This window comes from Lithobates pipiens, unplaced genomic scaffold (genome assembly GCF_037356315.1).
Source record: "Lithobates pipiens isolate NorthernLeopardFrog02 unplaced genomic scaffold, aLitPip1_a1.2 Scaffold_8, whole genome shotgun sequence".
In the NCBI taxonomy this organism is placed as follows: Eukaryota; Metazoa; Chordata; class Amphibia; order Anura; family Ranidae; genus Lithobates; species Lithobates pipiens.
In genome coordinates, this window is record NW_027507903.1 from 615,540,701 (window position 1) to 615,556,673 (window position 15,973).

A 15,973-nucleotide genomic window follows, 5' to 3' on the forward strand; every position below is an offset into this window, starting at 1 on the left:
AAAACCAACCAAATTTCATAAGAACATTTCTCAAGGTGACAAGAGGAGAGAAGAATTTCTACTCGATGGCCGAGGTCAAACTGGACCAACTGATTGGACCAACATCTTTGCAAGCTATGCCTACACATTCGGACATATTTATGGGAAGATCTTTCATAAAACGTAAATCTTTGTGTTTTATGCCTAAACTTTTGGACATATTTATGGGGCGACCTTTCGTGAAATGTGTACTTTTTTTTTTTTGTTTCACGCCCAACCGATTGCCCGTATTTACAGAAGGATCTTTAGTAAAGCATACATCTTTGACCTACTTGATTGAACATATTTATAGTGAGCTATTTTGTGTACTGTGCACACTGTGCGTTACCCCTAAACGATCTGACATATTTACGGGAGGATCTTTTTCGTAAAATGTTCAGCTTTGACCTTACCGATCAGTTTATTTATGGGAAGATCCTTTGTAAACTGTACGTCATTGTGTGTTATGCCATACCAATCAGACATATTTAACGGGAGGGTCTTTAGTGACTTGTAGATCTTTGACCTAATTGATTGGACATTTTATGGTAAGTTCTTTCGACAATTGTACATCTTTGTGTCCTAGCCGATCTGACAAGTTTATGGGAGGATCTTTCGAAAAACGTACATCTCTGAGCCAACTGATTCGTTATTTTATGGGAAGATCCTTTGTGAAATGTACATCTTTGTTCATTATGTCTGAACAATCGGTCATAGTTAAGGGGGTGCTATTTCTCGAACTGTATGCCTATGACCGTCACACCACAACCTCAGGGCCCCCCACAGCCTTCTGTACACACAGTCCCCTAGGCACTCCGTGACCACTCTCTGATGAATATGGTGGAAACGTCCTAATTGTTCGGACATACTTATGGCAAGTTCTTTTGTGAACTCTATGTCTTTGTGCACTAAACCTAACCCAGTGATGGCGAACCTTGGCACCCCAGATGTTTTGGAACTACATTTCCTATGATGCTCCACTACACTGCAGAGTGCATGAGGATCATGGGAAATGTAGTTCCAAAACATCTGGGGTGCCAAGGTTCACCATCACTGGCCTAACGAATCAGAAATATTTATAGGAAGTTATTTCGTAAAACGTACATATTTGTGCGTTACGCCTAACTGATCAGATTAGATGTACTGGGAGGATCTTTATTAAAGTGGACTTCTTTGACCCTAATCATCAGACATATTTTTAGGGGAGATCTTTCGTGAACTGTACGTCTTTGTGCATTATACCTAACTGATTGGGCATATTTATGGGAAGATCTTTCAAAAAAACGTCCATCTTTGTGCATTTCCCTTAACCGATTGGATATATTTATGGAAGGATCTGACGTAATACATACATTTTTGACCTGACTGATGGGTCATATTTATGGGAGGATCTGACGTAAAACATACATCTATGACCTGACTGATGGGTCATATTTATGGGAAGATCCTTTCGTTAACCGCACATCTTTGTGCGTGTTACCTAACTGATCGGACACATTTAAGAAAAGATCTTTCGTAAAAAAGAGGATCTTTGTGGGTTTCCCCTCGCTGAATGGACATATTTACGGGAGGATCTCTCCAGAAACGTACACCTTTGCATGTTACGCTTAAACGATTGGACATATTTATGGGAAGATCTTTCGTAGAATGTTCAGCTATGTGTGAAACACCTATATGATAGGACCTATTTATGGGAAGCTACACCTAAACGATCGGACATACAGTATCTCACAAAAGTGAGTACACCCCTCACATTTTTGTAAATATTTTATTACATCTTTTCATGTGACAACACTGAAGAAATGACAATTTGCTACAATGTAAAGTAGTGAGTATACAGCTTGTATAACAGTGTAAATTTGCTGTCCCCTCAAAATAACTCAACACACAGCCATTAATATATAAACGCTGGCAACAAAAGTGAGTGCATCTTTAAGTGTAAATGTCCAAATTGGGCCCAATTAGCCATTTTCCCTTCCTGGTGTCATGTGACTGGTTAGTGTTACAAGGTCTCAAGTGTGAATGGGGAGCAGGTGTGTTAAATTTGGTGTTATGCTCTCACTCTCTAATACTGGTCACTGGAAGTTCAACATGGCACCTAATGGCAAAGAACTCTCTGGGGATCTGAAAAAAATAATTGTTGCTCTACATCAGGGATATGCAATTAGCGGACCTCCAGCTGTTGCAGAACTACAAGTCCCATGAGGCCTAGCAAGACTCTGACAGCCACAAGCATGACACCTAGAGGTCGACCGATATGGGTTTTTCTCTGGCCGATGCCGATATTTAGAAATCATGGCGGCCGATAGCCGATATATGATGCCGATTTTTTTGGGCCGATATGTTAGCCCGATTTTATTTTATTTATTTATTTTTTCCTTTTTTTTTTTTTTTTTTTTTTTAATCCCCCCTTGATCTAACACACCTTTCCCACTGAGGCGTTTTTCAGGCGCTTTTGGGCTAAAAATAGCCTGCAAAATGTGCCTGCAAAATGGCTCCCCTGCAGTCTGTGTGAAAGACAGAGTGCTTTCACACTGAGGTGATGCGCTGGCAGGATCTTAAAAAAAAAGTCCTGCAAGCAGCATGTTTGGAGTGATGTATATCGCTCCTCCACCACTCCTGCCCATTGATATGAATGGGCACCACTGCCGAAGCGCATGCAATGCGATTTGGCAGCAGTGCTTCATGGGCGCATTTAACCTCTTCCTTGGTCGCTAGCTGGGTTATATGTGCCCCACTAGCAGCCAAATAGCACCGCTAAAATGATGGTAAAGAGCCGCTAAAACTTGCGTTTTACCATCAACGCCTGCACGCTCCAGTGTGAAAGCAGCCTTCATAAGTGATACAGAAAATTTCTTACATTTAAACATTTATTAAACAAAACAAACCTCCAATCAGTTTACTTGTATGTATGATTTAGATTAAAAAAAAAAAAAAAAAAAAACCTATGTATTAAATAAAAACAGGTAGTCAAAACTTTTGGACGAAAAAAAAAAAAAATGGGCTAACTTTACTGTTTTTATTTTATTTTTAAATAGTGTATTTTTTTCCCAAAAAAATGCATTTGAAAGACCTCTGTGCAAATGCCGTGTGACATAAAATATTGCAACAACCGCTATTTTATTCCCTAGGATCTCTGCTAAAAAAATATATATAATTTTTGGGGGGTCTAAGTGATTTTCTGGCAGAAAATACAGGATTTTTACTTGTAAGCAACAAGTGTCAGAAAAGATTTAGTCTTTAAATGGTTAAACTGAGAACTTCTACACACAGAGATGACTTCATTCATTGAAGTGTAAACATTGTATCATTTTGTTCTTTTCTTGGCAGCCTGCCCAGAGAGGAGGAAAGTGTTGCTATGAGGACTCCTTACAGAAGTCATTTCAAAGTCCTGCTGCAGTTCTAAATCGGCTTTTTATCAGCACAATCGGCCGATGCCGATTATTTAAAAAATGGCAAATATCGGCCGATATATCGGTCGACCTCTAATGACACCCAGAGGCAGAGGCATGATGGGACTTGTAGTTTTGCAACAGCTGGAGGTCCGCTAATTGCATATCCCTGCTCTACATAAAGATGGCCTAGGCCAGGGATCTCCAAACTACGGCCCTCCAGCTGTTGCAGAACTACACATCCCATGAGTAATTGCAAAACTCTGACATTCCCAGGCATGATGGGAATTGTAGTTCCTGAACAACCGGAGGGCCGTAGTTTGGAGACCCCCTGGCCTAGGCTATAAGAAGGTTGCCAAGACCCTGAAACTGAGCTGCAGCACGGTGGCCAAGACCATACAGCGGTTAAACAGGACAGATTCCACTCAGAACAGGCCTCGCCATGGTCGACAAAAGAAGTTGAGTGCACGTGCTCAGCGTCATATCCAGAGGTTGTCTTTGGGAAATAGACGTATGAGTGCTGCCAGCATTGCTGCAGAGGTTGAAGGGGTGGGGGGTCAGCCTGTCACTGCTCAGACCATACACTGCACTAGAGGTCGACCGATATGGGTTTTTCTCTGGCCGATGCCGATATTTAGAAATCATGGCGGCCGATGGCCGATATATGATGCCGATTTTTTTGGGCCGATATGTTAGGCCGATTTATTTTTTATTTTTTTTATTTATTTATTTTTTATCCCCCTTCATCTCATAAAACCTAACAGACACCTTTCCCTCTGAGGTGGTTTTTAAGGCGCTTTTGGGCCAAAAATAGCACCTGTAAAGTGCCTGCAAAATGGCTCCCCTGCAGTCTGTGTGAAAGACAGAGTGCTTTCACACTGAGGCGATGCGCTGGCAGGATGTTAAAAAAAAGTCCTGCAAGCAGCACGTTTGGAGTGATGTATACCGCTCCTCCACCACTCCTGCCCATTGATATTAATGGGCACCACTGCCGAAGCGCATGCAATGCGATTTGGCAGCGGTGCTTCATGGGCGCATTTAACCTCTTCTTCAGCCGCTAGCTGGGTTATATGCGCCCCACTAGCAGCCAAATAGCACAGCTAAAATGATGGTAAAGCGCTGCTAAAACTTGCAGAATTTTACCATCAACGCCTGCCCGCTCCACTGTGAAAGCAGCCTATAAAATAAACAGGTAGTCAAAACTTTCGGACGAAAAAAAAAATGGGCTAACTTTACTGTTTTTGGTTTTTGTTTTTTTAAATCATTTAGTGTATTTTTTTTCCCAAAAAAAATTGCATTTGAAAGACCTCTGCGCAAATGCCATGTGACATAAAATATTGCAACAACCGCTATTTTATTCCCTAGGATCTCTGCTAAAAATATATATGTAATTTTTTGGGGGTCTAAGTGATTTTCTGGCAGAAAATACAGGATTTTTACTTGTAAGCAACAAGTCAGAAAAGATTTAGTCTTGTGTGCATGTGTGTCTGTATGTATGTATGTGTGCATGTGTGTATGTGTGTGTGTGCATGTGTGTCTGTATGTATGTGTGTCTGTATGTATGTGTGTCTGTATGTATGTGTGTCTGTGCATGTGTGTGCATGTCTGTATGTATGTGTGTGCATGTGTGTCTATATGTGTGTGTGTGTGCATGTCTGTCTGTATGTATGTGTGTGTGTGTGTATGTGTGTCTGTATGTGCATGTGTGTCTGTGTGTGTGTGTGTGCATGTGTGTGTGTGTGTCTGTGCATGTATGATTGCATGTGTGTGTGTGTCCATGTATGTCTGTATGTATGCGTATGTGCATGTGTGTCTGTATGTATGTGCGTGTATGTCTGTCTGTATGTGTGTGCATGTATGTGTGTCTGTATGTGTGTGCAGCATGTGTGTCTGTATGTATCTGTGTGCATGTATGTGTGTGTGTGTGTGTGTGTATGTATGTCTGTATGTGCGTGTATGTATGTGCGTGTATGTATGTATGTATGTGCCTGTATGTATGTATGTATGTATGTATGTGTGTGCATGTGTCTGTGTCTGTATGTGTGTATGTGCATGTGTCTGTATGTATGTAAGTATATGCATGTGTCTGTATGTGTATGCATGTGTCTGTATGTGTGTATGTCTGTGTGTATGTGTATGCATGTGTGTTACTTTTAATCCAGACCTCCCCCCCCCATTCTTGTACCATCAGAACTGCTTTTGTGGTGCTTGTGTGTGTGATAGCAGCCAGGATTGCTGCTCCTCTGAAAAGCAATCCATATACAGATCGCTTTTCAGAGGCATTTGAAAGGTGGTAAAGAGGCATTATGTTGCCTCCTTACCACCTGTTTTAAGCCCGTAAATGTAGCATCACTATACCGCAACTGTGCAGTCTACACAGTTGCGGGGTAGTTGCAGTGCAGGCCCATTCACCCTGAGCATACCTCCAGCTGCAGCCACAGCATGTGTACACCCCCAGCTGCTCCCTCTGCAGCTAGAGGGGGAGAAGTTGGGGGTGGTAAAAACAGCTTAACCATGTAGTTTTACTGCCCCTCCAATAAGCCCTTGGTTCACATCTGCATGGCTGCATGCTGTGTGTAGGGCAGCCCATGCATTTCAATGGGCTTCCATACCCACAAAAATGCAGGGAAAGAAGTCCCAGAGCTTTTTTTTTTTTTTTTATTGCGCTGCACCAAAAGCACCCCATGTTTCCAATGTGTGGGGTACCATTAAGACTTAACGGTACCCCTAAAGAACAGAGCATTCGTCTGTGTGTCGGGCAAACGAGCGCAACAAAGGCACGAGAATTTTTGTTGGGCCAGGTATGAGTGCTCGAATGACCGAATTTTAATGGTTCAAAGAATGTCAGGCAAAATGGTCGGCCCTCACACATGTTCACTTCATCGAATCTGGCCCTCTTTGAAAAAAGTTTGGACACCCCTGCTTTAAATGGTTAAACTGAGAACTCTGCACACTGAGTTGAGTTCATTCATTCAAGGGTGCACATTGTATCTTTTTGCTCTTTTCTTGGCAGACTGCCCAGAGAGGAGGAAAGTCTCTTCTATGAAGACTCATTTCCAAGTCGTGCGGCCTTTTTATCAGCTCAATCGGCCGATGCCGATTAATTAAAAAACGGCAAATATCAGCCGAAATATCGGTCGACCTCTACACCGCACACTGCATCAAATTGGTCTGCATGGCTGTCGTCCCAGAAGGAAGCCTCTTCTGAAGATGGTGCACAAGAAAGCCTGTAAAACATTTTGCTGAAGACAAGCAGACTAAGGACATGGATTACTGGAACCATGTCCTGTGGTCTGATGAGACCAAGATAGTTATTTGGTTCAGATGGTGACAAGCGTGTGTGGTGGCAACCAGGTGAGGAGTTCAAAGACAAGTGTGTCTTGTCTACAGTCAAGCATGGTGGTGGGAGTGTCATGGTCTGGGGCTGCATGAGTGCTGCCAGCACTGGGGCGCTACAGTTCATTGAGGGAACCATGAATGCCAACATGTACTGCGACATACTGAAGAGCCCTTCGGAGACTGGGCCACAGGGCAGTATTCCAACATGATAACGACCCCAAACACACCTCCAAAACGACTACGGCCTTTCTAAAGCAGCTGAGGGTAAAGTATTAGCCACCCGCCTTAATCTAATTATTTTATCCCTTATTCTCCCTGATCAGATGGGATTCATGCCTGGGAAAAATACAGCCATAAATCTACGTCACCGCACATCAATCTCCAAGCAAGCCATGAGACAACAGGAACTAGAGCAGTGGTAGCGTTAGACGCCGCTAAGGCGTTTGATTCCGTGGAGTGGGGATACTTATGGGAGTGTTTGAAGGGCTTCGGGTTCGGTCCCAATTTCATTAAATGGGTACAGTTGTTATACTTCTCCCCAGAAGCCTGAGTGACAGTGAACTGGTGGACATCGGGCCCCTTCCTTATGGGATGGGGAACCCGACATGGCTGCCCATTATCCCCACTCCTGTATTCTCTTGCCGTAGAACCACTCACCATCTCACTTAGAATGAACCCAAATATCCACAGTCTTCGCATGGGCTCCCTAGTGGAGACGGTGAGCCTGTATGCAGATGATGTGCTCCTCTATTTAGAGGATACTGGCTCCACTCTACAGAACGCGCTTTAGACCATTGAGGAATTCGAAAAACATTCAGTATTGCGCATGAACTGGTCCAAATCGCAAATTCTGCCCCTAGACATGTCACCACCCACACACAGTTCTGCTTCCCTCCCATTGCATAGAGTATCGTCTATTCAATATCTAGGCATACAAATCACTAGAGAGCCAATAATCAACAATAATATTGAAACGCTTTTCAAGCATCTGAAATCTCATACGCAATCATGGGCACGACTCCCACTGGGGTTAATGGGAAGGATCAACCTTACCAAAATGATTTATTGCCAAAGTTCCTCTATATGTTTTGGAACTCGCTGGTACTAATTCCCCTAGAAATCTTCAAAATGATTGACAAAATCCTCAACACTTTCATATGGGGACCAAACAGACATAAGCTAGCTTGAAATACCCTCAAAAACCCGACCTCCTCAGGAGGAGCAGCCCTTACGGATTTCCTACTATATAGCCGCACAGCTCTCCCACTTTTACCATCTCCACAAAGATGGATAGACTAATGCCGGCCATACACGGTTCGAATTTCGAAAGAATTTTTTTTTCGAAAATCGTATCTAAGAATTTTCGTATGAATTTCGCACCATTAGTGGGCTGCAGCAACAACCGATTTTCGTGCGGAAATAAAATTTGAGGAATCGGACATGTTGGAAATTTTTAGAAAAACAAACGATTTTCTAATCAATGATGGGAGAATCGTGCGAGAAACGTAATAAGAAAAGAAAATGTACGGAGATAAAAGAAAATGTACGGAGATGAAAGAAAATTTACGGAGAGAAAAGAAGATTCCCAGCCAAGAAAATTATTTTCTGTAGCAACATGAGGTGAAATTGAAGGCTTGGTCGGCCGAATTTCGAAAATCAATGGTGGCATCATCGGATCACAAAAAAAAACGAATTTTCTGATTTTGAAAAGAAAATTCGTTCGAAATTCGACCATGTATGGCCTGCATTAGATACCAAACCCTAACGTGTAAGAAGCCAAACAATGATACTCAATCCCCCTTACAAGTACTGTTTAAAGGTAGGGATGGCCGGAGGGGTATTGACAGCCGGGACCCTCTGCTATCCCAACACAAACGCATATGGGAGATTGACAGACCGGAGATGATTTCTTTCACTCACATACACCCTTGTGGTTCAACCCTCAGCTAGAGGAACTGTCATCACTCCCGGTAGCTAACCTATGGGCATCCAAGGGGATAATATTCTTACATCAGGTAATTACCCCGATGGGAGTGAGAAACTTCCAATCACTTAAAGAAGAGTTCAAACTACCCCCCCCCCATATGTTATTCAGGTATATACAGCTGAGACATGCCCTTCAAACCCAATTCGCCAACGGCTTCCCAAACCCACAAACAATACCACTGGGAGATGTAATTATAGAACCAGCTAAACTGATATCTATCCTATATAATACATTAAGAGCGAGTTTGGTAGCACGGATTATAGATACAGCCAAATTCAGATGGGAGGAGGACATAGGCCCCTTGGAAGAATCATACTGGGATGAGATATTAGAAAATACTAAGAAGGTATCTCCTACGCTCTCCAAGCATTTGACCCAACTGTACATACATCTTTCCTCACACCAGCAAGAATAGCCACATTTTGACCAAGCCAGAACCCAAAGTCTCCAAGATTCACGGACCACCCATGCACATTTTTGTCACCTGATGTGGGCACGACCAGTTATTCAGAGTTACTGGGCACAAATCATAAAATTTCTGCACGATCATATGGGTTCGCCCATACAGTTGGATGCCCAAACCTTCATATTGGGCCCGCTCCCAGATATCACCATTGATTAATTTCTAGCCACATTCCTATATGAAACCCTCTTCAGAGCAAGGAAGCTAGTGACCAAATACTGGATGAGGAATATCCCCCCCCCACTATTCAGGCCTGGATTAGGGAAATCAACTTAACCTTACCAGACAAGAAGGTTATATACCGACATAGGGGTTGCCCTACCAAGTACAACAAGATTTGGGACAGATGGCTCGACACCCCTGACATGTATTGAGTAGGCATACATGACCTAACGTATATCCCGGGGGGAGAGTGTCACCCCAAATCACATAACAACACACCATACTGTAGGCTGGTAAACATTCACGAGAGTCCCTGTGGCAGGGCAAGGAAACACAATATGGCAATTATAATAATTAAATAGATGTCAAGATAGACTATACAATACAGTGCATGATGTGGACAATCTACCTGTTTGTGATTACAATGTATCCCTTCCAATCCCTTCCAATGTACTACATGACATGTACCATACCTGTATGCTTTACTTAAAAAATAAATATGTTTTTTTGTTTTAAAAAAAAAAAAAGTAGCTGAGGGTAAAGGTGATGGACTGGCCAAGCATGTCTCTAGGCCTAAACCCTATTGAGTATCTGAAGGTGGAGGAGTGCAAGGTCTCGAATATCCACCAGCTCTGTGATGTCATCATGGAGAAGTGGACTCCAGTGACAACCAGTGAAGCTCTGGTGAACTCCATGCCCAAGAGGGTTAAGGCAGTGCTGGAAAATAATGGTGGCCGCACAAAATATTGACACTTTGGGCCCAGTTTGGACATTTTCACTTAGGGGTGTACTCACTTTTGTTTCCAGCGGTTTAGACATTAATGGCTGTGTGTTGAGTTATTTTGAGAGGACAGCAAATTTACACTGTTATACAAGTTGTACACTCACTACTTTACATTGTAGCAAAGTGTCATTTCTTCAGTGTTGTCACATGAAAAGATATAATAAAATATTTACAGAAATGTGAGGGATGTACTCACTTTTGTGAGATACTGTACATTGTGTTACACCTAAACAATCGGACGTATTTATGGAAAGTCCTTTGGTGAACCGTGTAAGTCTTTGTGTGTACAGTTCATGAAAAGATCTTCCCGTAAATATATCCGATCCTTTAGGTGTAACATGCAAAGATGTAGGTTTTTTCGTAAAAAGACCCTCGTAAATAGGTCCGATCGTTTAGGTGTAATGCACAAAAGATGTACACGGTTGGACATATTTATGGGGAGATGTATTCCAAAAACCTACATCTTGTTACGCCTAAAGCAAATCGGACATGTTTACGGGAAGACCTTTCGTGAACCGTTTACTTCTTTGTGCATTACACCTATCCGGACATATTTATGGGGCGATCTTTGGTAAAATGTTCATCTATGTGTGATACACCTAAACGATCGGACATGTTTATGGGAGGATAATTTGTGAACTGTGTACGTCTGTGTGCTAAATCTAAATAATCGGACATATTTATGAGGCGATCTTTCGTAAAATGTGCATCTATGTGTGATATGCCTATACGATCGGACAATTTTATGGGAGGATCTTTCGTGAACCATGTACGTTTTTGGGCGTTACACCTATCCGGACATATTTAAGGGGCGATCTTTTGTAGAATGTTGATCTATGTGTGATGCACCTAACCGAACGGACATATTTATGTGAACCGTGTACATCTTTGTGTGTTACGCCTTAAATTTGGTAAAATTAATGAATTAAACTTTCATAAAATGTTCCTCTATGTGTGATACACCTAAACAATCGGACGTATTTACTTTAACCACGTACGTCAATCGGACATATAAGTGTACGTCTTTGTGCGTTAAGTCTATCCGGACATATTTATGGGTCGATCTTTCATAAAATGTTCATCTATGTGTGATACACCCAAAGGATCGGACATATTTATAGAAGGATCTTTTTTGAACAGTGTACGTCTATGTGTGTTACGTCTATCCCAGTGATTCTCAACCAGGGTTCCTCCAGAGGTTGCTAGGAGTTCCTTCAGCATTGGGCCATTTCTGCCTCTCGGATAAGTTCCCACTGACACCATTGATCTTTTTAGCTATCTGTAAGGGGGTAATTCTTCCCAATGACCACAAGTGTAAGGACCATTCTTCTACTGACCATCACACTAATGTATCATGAGTTATAGATTTCAAATTCTTAGTAGGGGTTCCCCGAGACCGGAGAACTATTTCAAGGGTTCCTCTGTGTTGAAAAGGTTGAGAAAGGCTGGTCTATCCGGACATATTTATGGGGCCATCTTTCGTAAAATGTTCATCTGTGTGTGATGCACCTAACCGAACTGACATATTTACTTGAACTGTGTACGTCTTTGTGCGTTACACCTATTAGGACATATTTGTGGGGTAATCTTTCCTAAAATGTTCATCTATGTGTGATACACCTAAACGATTGGACATATTTATGGGAGGATCTTTCGTGAACCGTGTATGTGTTTATGTGTTACGCCTTTCCAGACATAGTTATGAAGTGTACGTTTTTGCACGTTACGTCTATCTGGACATATCTGGGTATTTTTCATAAAATGTTCATCAATGTGTGATACACCTAAACAATCAGACATATTTATGGGGACATCTTTTGTAGAACATTCATCTATGTGTGATACACCTAACCGGACACATTTACGTGAACCGTGTACGTCTTTGTGCATCAGGTCTATCCGGACATATTTATGGGGCCATCTTTCATAAAATGTTCATCTATGTGTGGTGCACCTAACCAAACGGACATATTTACTTGAAATGTGTACATCTTTGTGCGTTACACCTATCAGGACATATTTACATGAACCGTGTATGTGTTTGTGTGTTATGCCTTTCCAGACATATTTATGGGGCGATCTTTCATAAAATGCTCATCTATGTGTGATACACCTAAACGATCGGACATATTTATGGGAGGATCTTTTTGAACAGTGTACGTCTTTGTGCGTTACATCTACCCAGACATATTTATGGGGCCATCTTTCATAAAATGTTCATCTATGTGTGATGCACCTAACCCAGGGATGACGAACCTTGACACCCCAGATGTTTTGGAACCACATTTCCCATGATGCTCGTGCACTCTGCAGTGTAGATGAGCATCATGGGAAATGTAGTTCCAAAACATCAGGGGTGCCAAGGTTCACCATCACTGACCTAACCGATCAGACATATTTATGTGAACTGTGTACGTCTTTGTGCGTTACATCTATCTGGACATATTCATGAAGTGTACGTCTTTGAGCGTTACATCTATCCGGACATATTTATGGGGCCATCTTTCGTAAAATGTTCACCTATGTGTGATGCACCTAACCCAGGGATGGCGAACCTTGCCACCCCAGATGGCAAGGGATGGCGAACCTTGCCACCCCAGATGTTTTGGAACTACATTTCCCATGATGCTCAGCCACACTGCAGTGTAGTTGAGCTCATGAGAAATGTAGTTCCAAAACATCTGGGGTCCCAAGGTTCGCCATCACTGACCTAACCAATCGGACATATTTATGGGAGGATCTGTGGTGAACTGTGTCTGTGTGTGCGTTACACCTATCCGGACATATTTATGGGGCGATCTTTCAAAAAATGTTCATCTATGTGTGATACACCTAAGCAATCGGACATGTTTATGGGAGGATCTTTCGCGAATCGTGTACGTCTTTGTGCGTTACCTTTCCAGACATATTTATGAAGTGTACGTCTTTGCGTGTTACTTCTATCCGGACATATTTATGGGGCCATCTTTCGTAAAAGGTTCATCTATGTGTGATACACCAAACCAATCGGACATATTTATGTGAACCGTGTACATCTTTGTGCATTACACCTATCTGGACATATTTATGGGGCAGTCATTTGTAGAACGTTCATCTATGTGTGATACACCTAACCGATCGGACATATTTATGGGAGGACCTTTCATGAATGGTCTACATCTTTGTGCGTTACGCCTATCCGGACATATTTATGGGGCAATCTTTCGTAAAATGTTCATCTATGCGTGATGCACCTAACCGATCGGACAAATTTACGTGAACAGTGTACGTCTTTGTGCGTTACGCCTTTCCAGACATATTTATGGGGCGATCGTTCCTAAAATGTTCATCTACGTGTGATACCCCTAAACAATCGGGCATATTTATGGGGCCATCTTTAACAAAATGTTCATCTATGTGAGATACACCAAACCGATCGGACATATTTACGTGAACTGTGTACGTCTTTGTGCGTTATGTCTATCCGGACATATTTATGTGGCCATCTTTCATAAAATGTTCATCTACGTGTGATACACCTAACCGAACGGACATATTTACGTCTTTGTGCGTTACGCCTTTCCAGACATATTTATGAAGTGTACGTCTTTGTGCATTACGTCTATCCGGACATATTTATGGGGACAACTTTCGTTAAAATGTTCATCTACATGCGATACACCTAAACAATCGGACATATTTGTGGGGCCATCTTTGGTAAAATGTTCATCTACGTGGGATACACCTAAACAATCGGACATATTTATGGGGCCATCTTTGGTAAAATGTTCATCTACGTGCGATACACCTAAACAATCGGTCATATTTGTGGGGCCATCTTTGGTAAAATGTTCAGCTACATGCGATACACCTAAACAATCAGACATATTTATGGGGCGATCTTTGGTAAAATGTTCATCTAGGTACGATACAGCTAAACAATCAGACATATTTATGGGGCCCATCTTTGGTAAAATGTTCATCTACGTGCGATACACCTAAACAATCGGACATATTTATGGTGCGATCTTTCGTAAAATGTTCATCTACGTGTGAGACACTTAAACCGATGTTTATGGGAGGATCTGTGGTGAACCGTGTACGACGTCCGTGTGCGTTACACCTATCCGGACGTATTTACGAAGTGTGACCACCTCAGCACTCCCTGACCACTCTCTCTCTCTCTGTGGTGGGAACGTCCCTGCTATATAAAGGTGACGGGACAGACTGCACCACCCTGACAGAATGGAGAGGGGGGGGGATGAGGTGGACACAGGGGGGGTCTGCCGTCACCAAGTCACACAATAGGGGGACACACGGCTCTTGTCCCCTCACCCCCTCCCCTCACAGATAGTGAGCCCGTCCATCGGTTAATGTTCAGTCAGGAAGGTGTGGGGGGGGGGGAGTAGAAGCCGCCCCCGCACTGTACACTGTCTGCCCCCCACCCCTCCCCCTCCTCACCCGTTTACCTGCGACAGCTGCGGGCGCGTCGTCGGTCCCCTCACTCCCCGGCTCCCCCGGGGCCTCCGGCGGGAAGAGGAGGCTGGGGCTATGGCGCCCCGGAGCGCCTTCGTCGCCTTCTTCCTCCTCCCCCTCTTCTTCTATTTCTTCCTCGTCGCCTTCCCTGCCGCCTTCTTCTTCTTCATCCTCCTCGTCCTCTTCCTCCTCCTCCTCCTCCTTCTCGCCGTCCCCCTCTTCGGACACGGCCATCTCTTCTTCTTCTTCTTCCTCCTCTTCCTCGTCGTCCCTCAGCGGGGAAGAGGAGGACGCCATCTCCGCCAAAAAAAAAAACAACAACACAAAAATAAAAAAAAAAGAAGAGAGAATAAAACTTTTTGTTTTTTTTTTCTTGTCACCCTCAGGGGCGCCCCGGGGGATCCCTCATCCGAACACTTTCACCCGCCGAGGAAAAAAAAAAAACAACAAAAAAAGCCCGCCAATTTTTTTACCTCACGAAATCAATCAAAAAACGTCAAAAAAACACCTTTTCCCGCCGATTTAGGGGGGACTTTACCTCAGAAATACGAAGTGTGTCACCAAAAAAAAAAAAAAAGACGGAATAAAGAAAGAAAAAAAAAATCTGCTTTCCTTTGTCTGAAAAACATAAATACATAAAAATTAAAAAAAAAAAAAGACACCCCTCCTCCTCCCCAAAAAAAAAAAAAAAAGTTGAGAGGAGGTGAAGGGGTTAAAAAAAAAAAAAGCGGTATTAAAAAATGGTATATTAAGAAGAGAGGGATTTATTTTTATTCAGATCAAATAGGAAAAGTTGACAGGGAACCAAGATGGCCGCCCCTTCAATTATTATATGTAAAGTTAAAAAAAAAATAATAAAATGAGGCTGTGTGAGATATTTATAAACCTTCCTCATCCCTCCCCCACCTGAATCACACAGCAGCTACTCCCCCTTTTATTAAGACCATTTCTATTATACACAGCGGCGGCGGCAGCAGCCTCCTTCCTTCTCCCTCTCTCTCTCTCGCTCTCTCTCTCTCTGTGTGTGGAAAGAGACGCACAAAATGGCTGGGGGCAGCTGGCACAATTCTACAAAAATATATGTGGAGAGAGATATGATATGTGACCAGGCATAGAATAGGTGGGTGGGGCTGTTTGTGTCAATATGTGGCTAGACACATTGAAATGTACGGCCGAGTAGAGGCAGACGTGAGAGAAGAAGAAGAAGAAGGTGGGGGGGAGAAAAATTGGAGAAAAAAAAAAAGCGAGAGCTATGAATATGTAAAAGACGAAGGATTTGTAGGCAGCTGTGATTTTTTTTTCACAAGCAGTTTATATTTTTTTTGTAGTGAACTACAAAGTTTTTTCCTCCTTTTTTTTATTATTTTTTTTTA

At 42.6% G+C, this 15,973-nt stretch overlaps 1 protein-coding gene across 4 annotated transcripts in view; it reads right to left on the reverse strand.

Moving 5' to 3' along the window:
- Positions 1-15,714, reverse strand: part of CHD3 (chromodomain helicase DNA binding protein 3) — a 166,707-nt gene extending 150,993 nt beyond the window's left edge. For 2 of the 4 annotated variants that reach the window (XM_077470665.1, XM_077470666.1), the window contains exon 1: positions 14,594-15,713. In XM_077470665.1, the coding sequence (XP_077326791.1) occupies positions 14,594-14,897 (304 nt within the window). In that variant the 5' untranslated portion in view covers positions 14,898-15,713. Of the gene's footprint in view, positions 1-14,593 lie in introns of all 4 variants that reach the window. The other 2 variants (XM_077470667.1, XM_077470664.1) reach the window with 2 other exon arrangements.
- Positions 15,715-15,973: the final 259 nt, after the last annotated feature.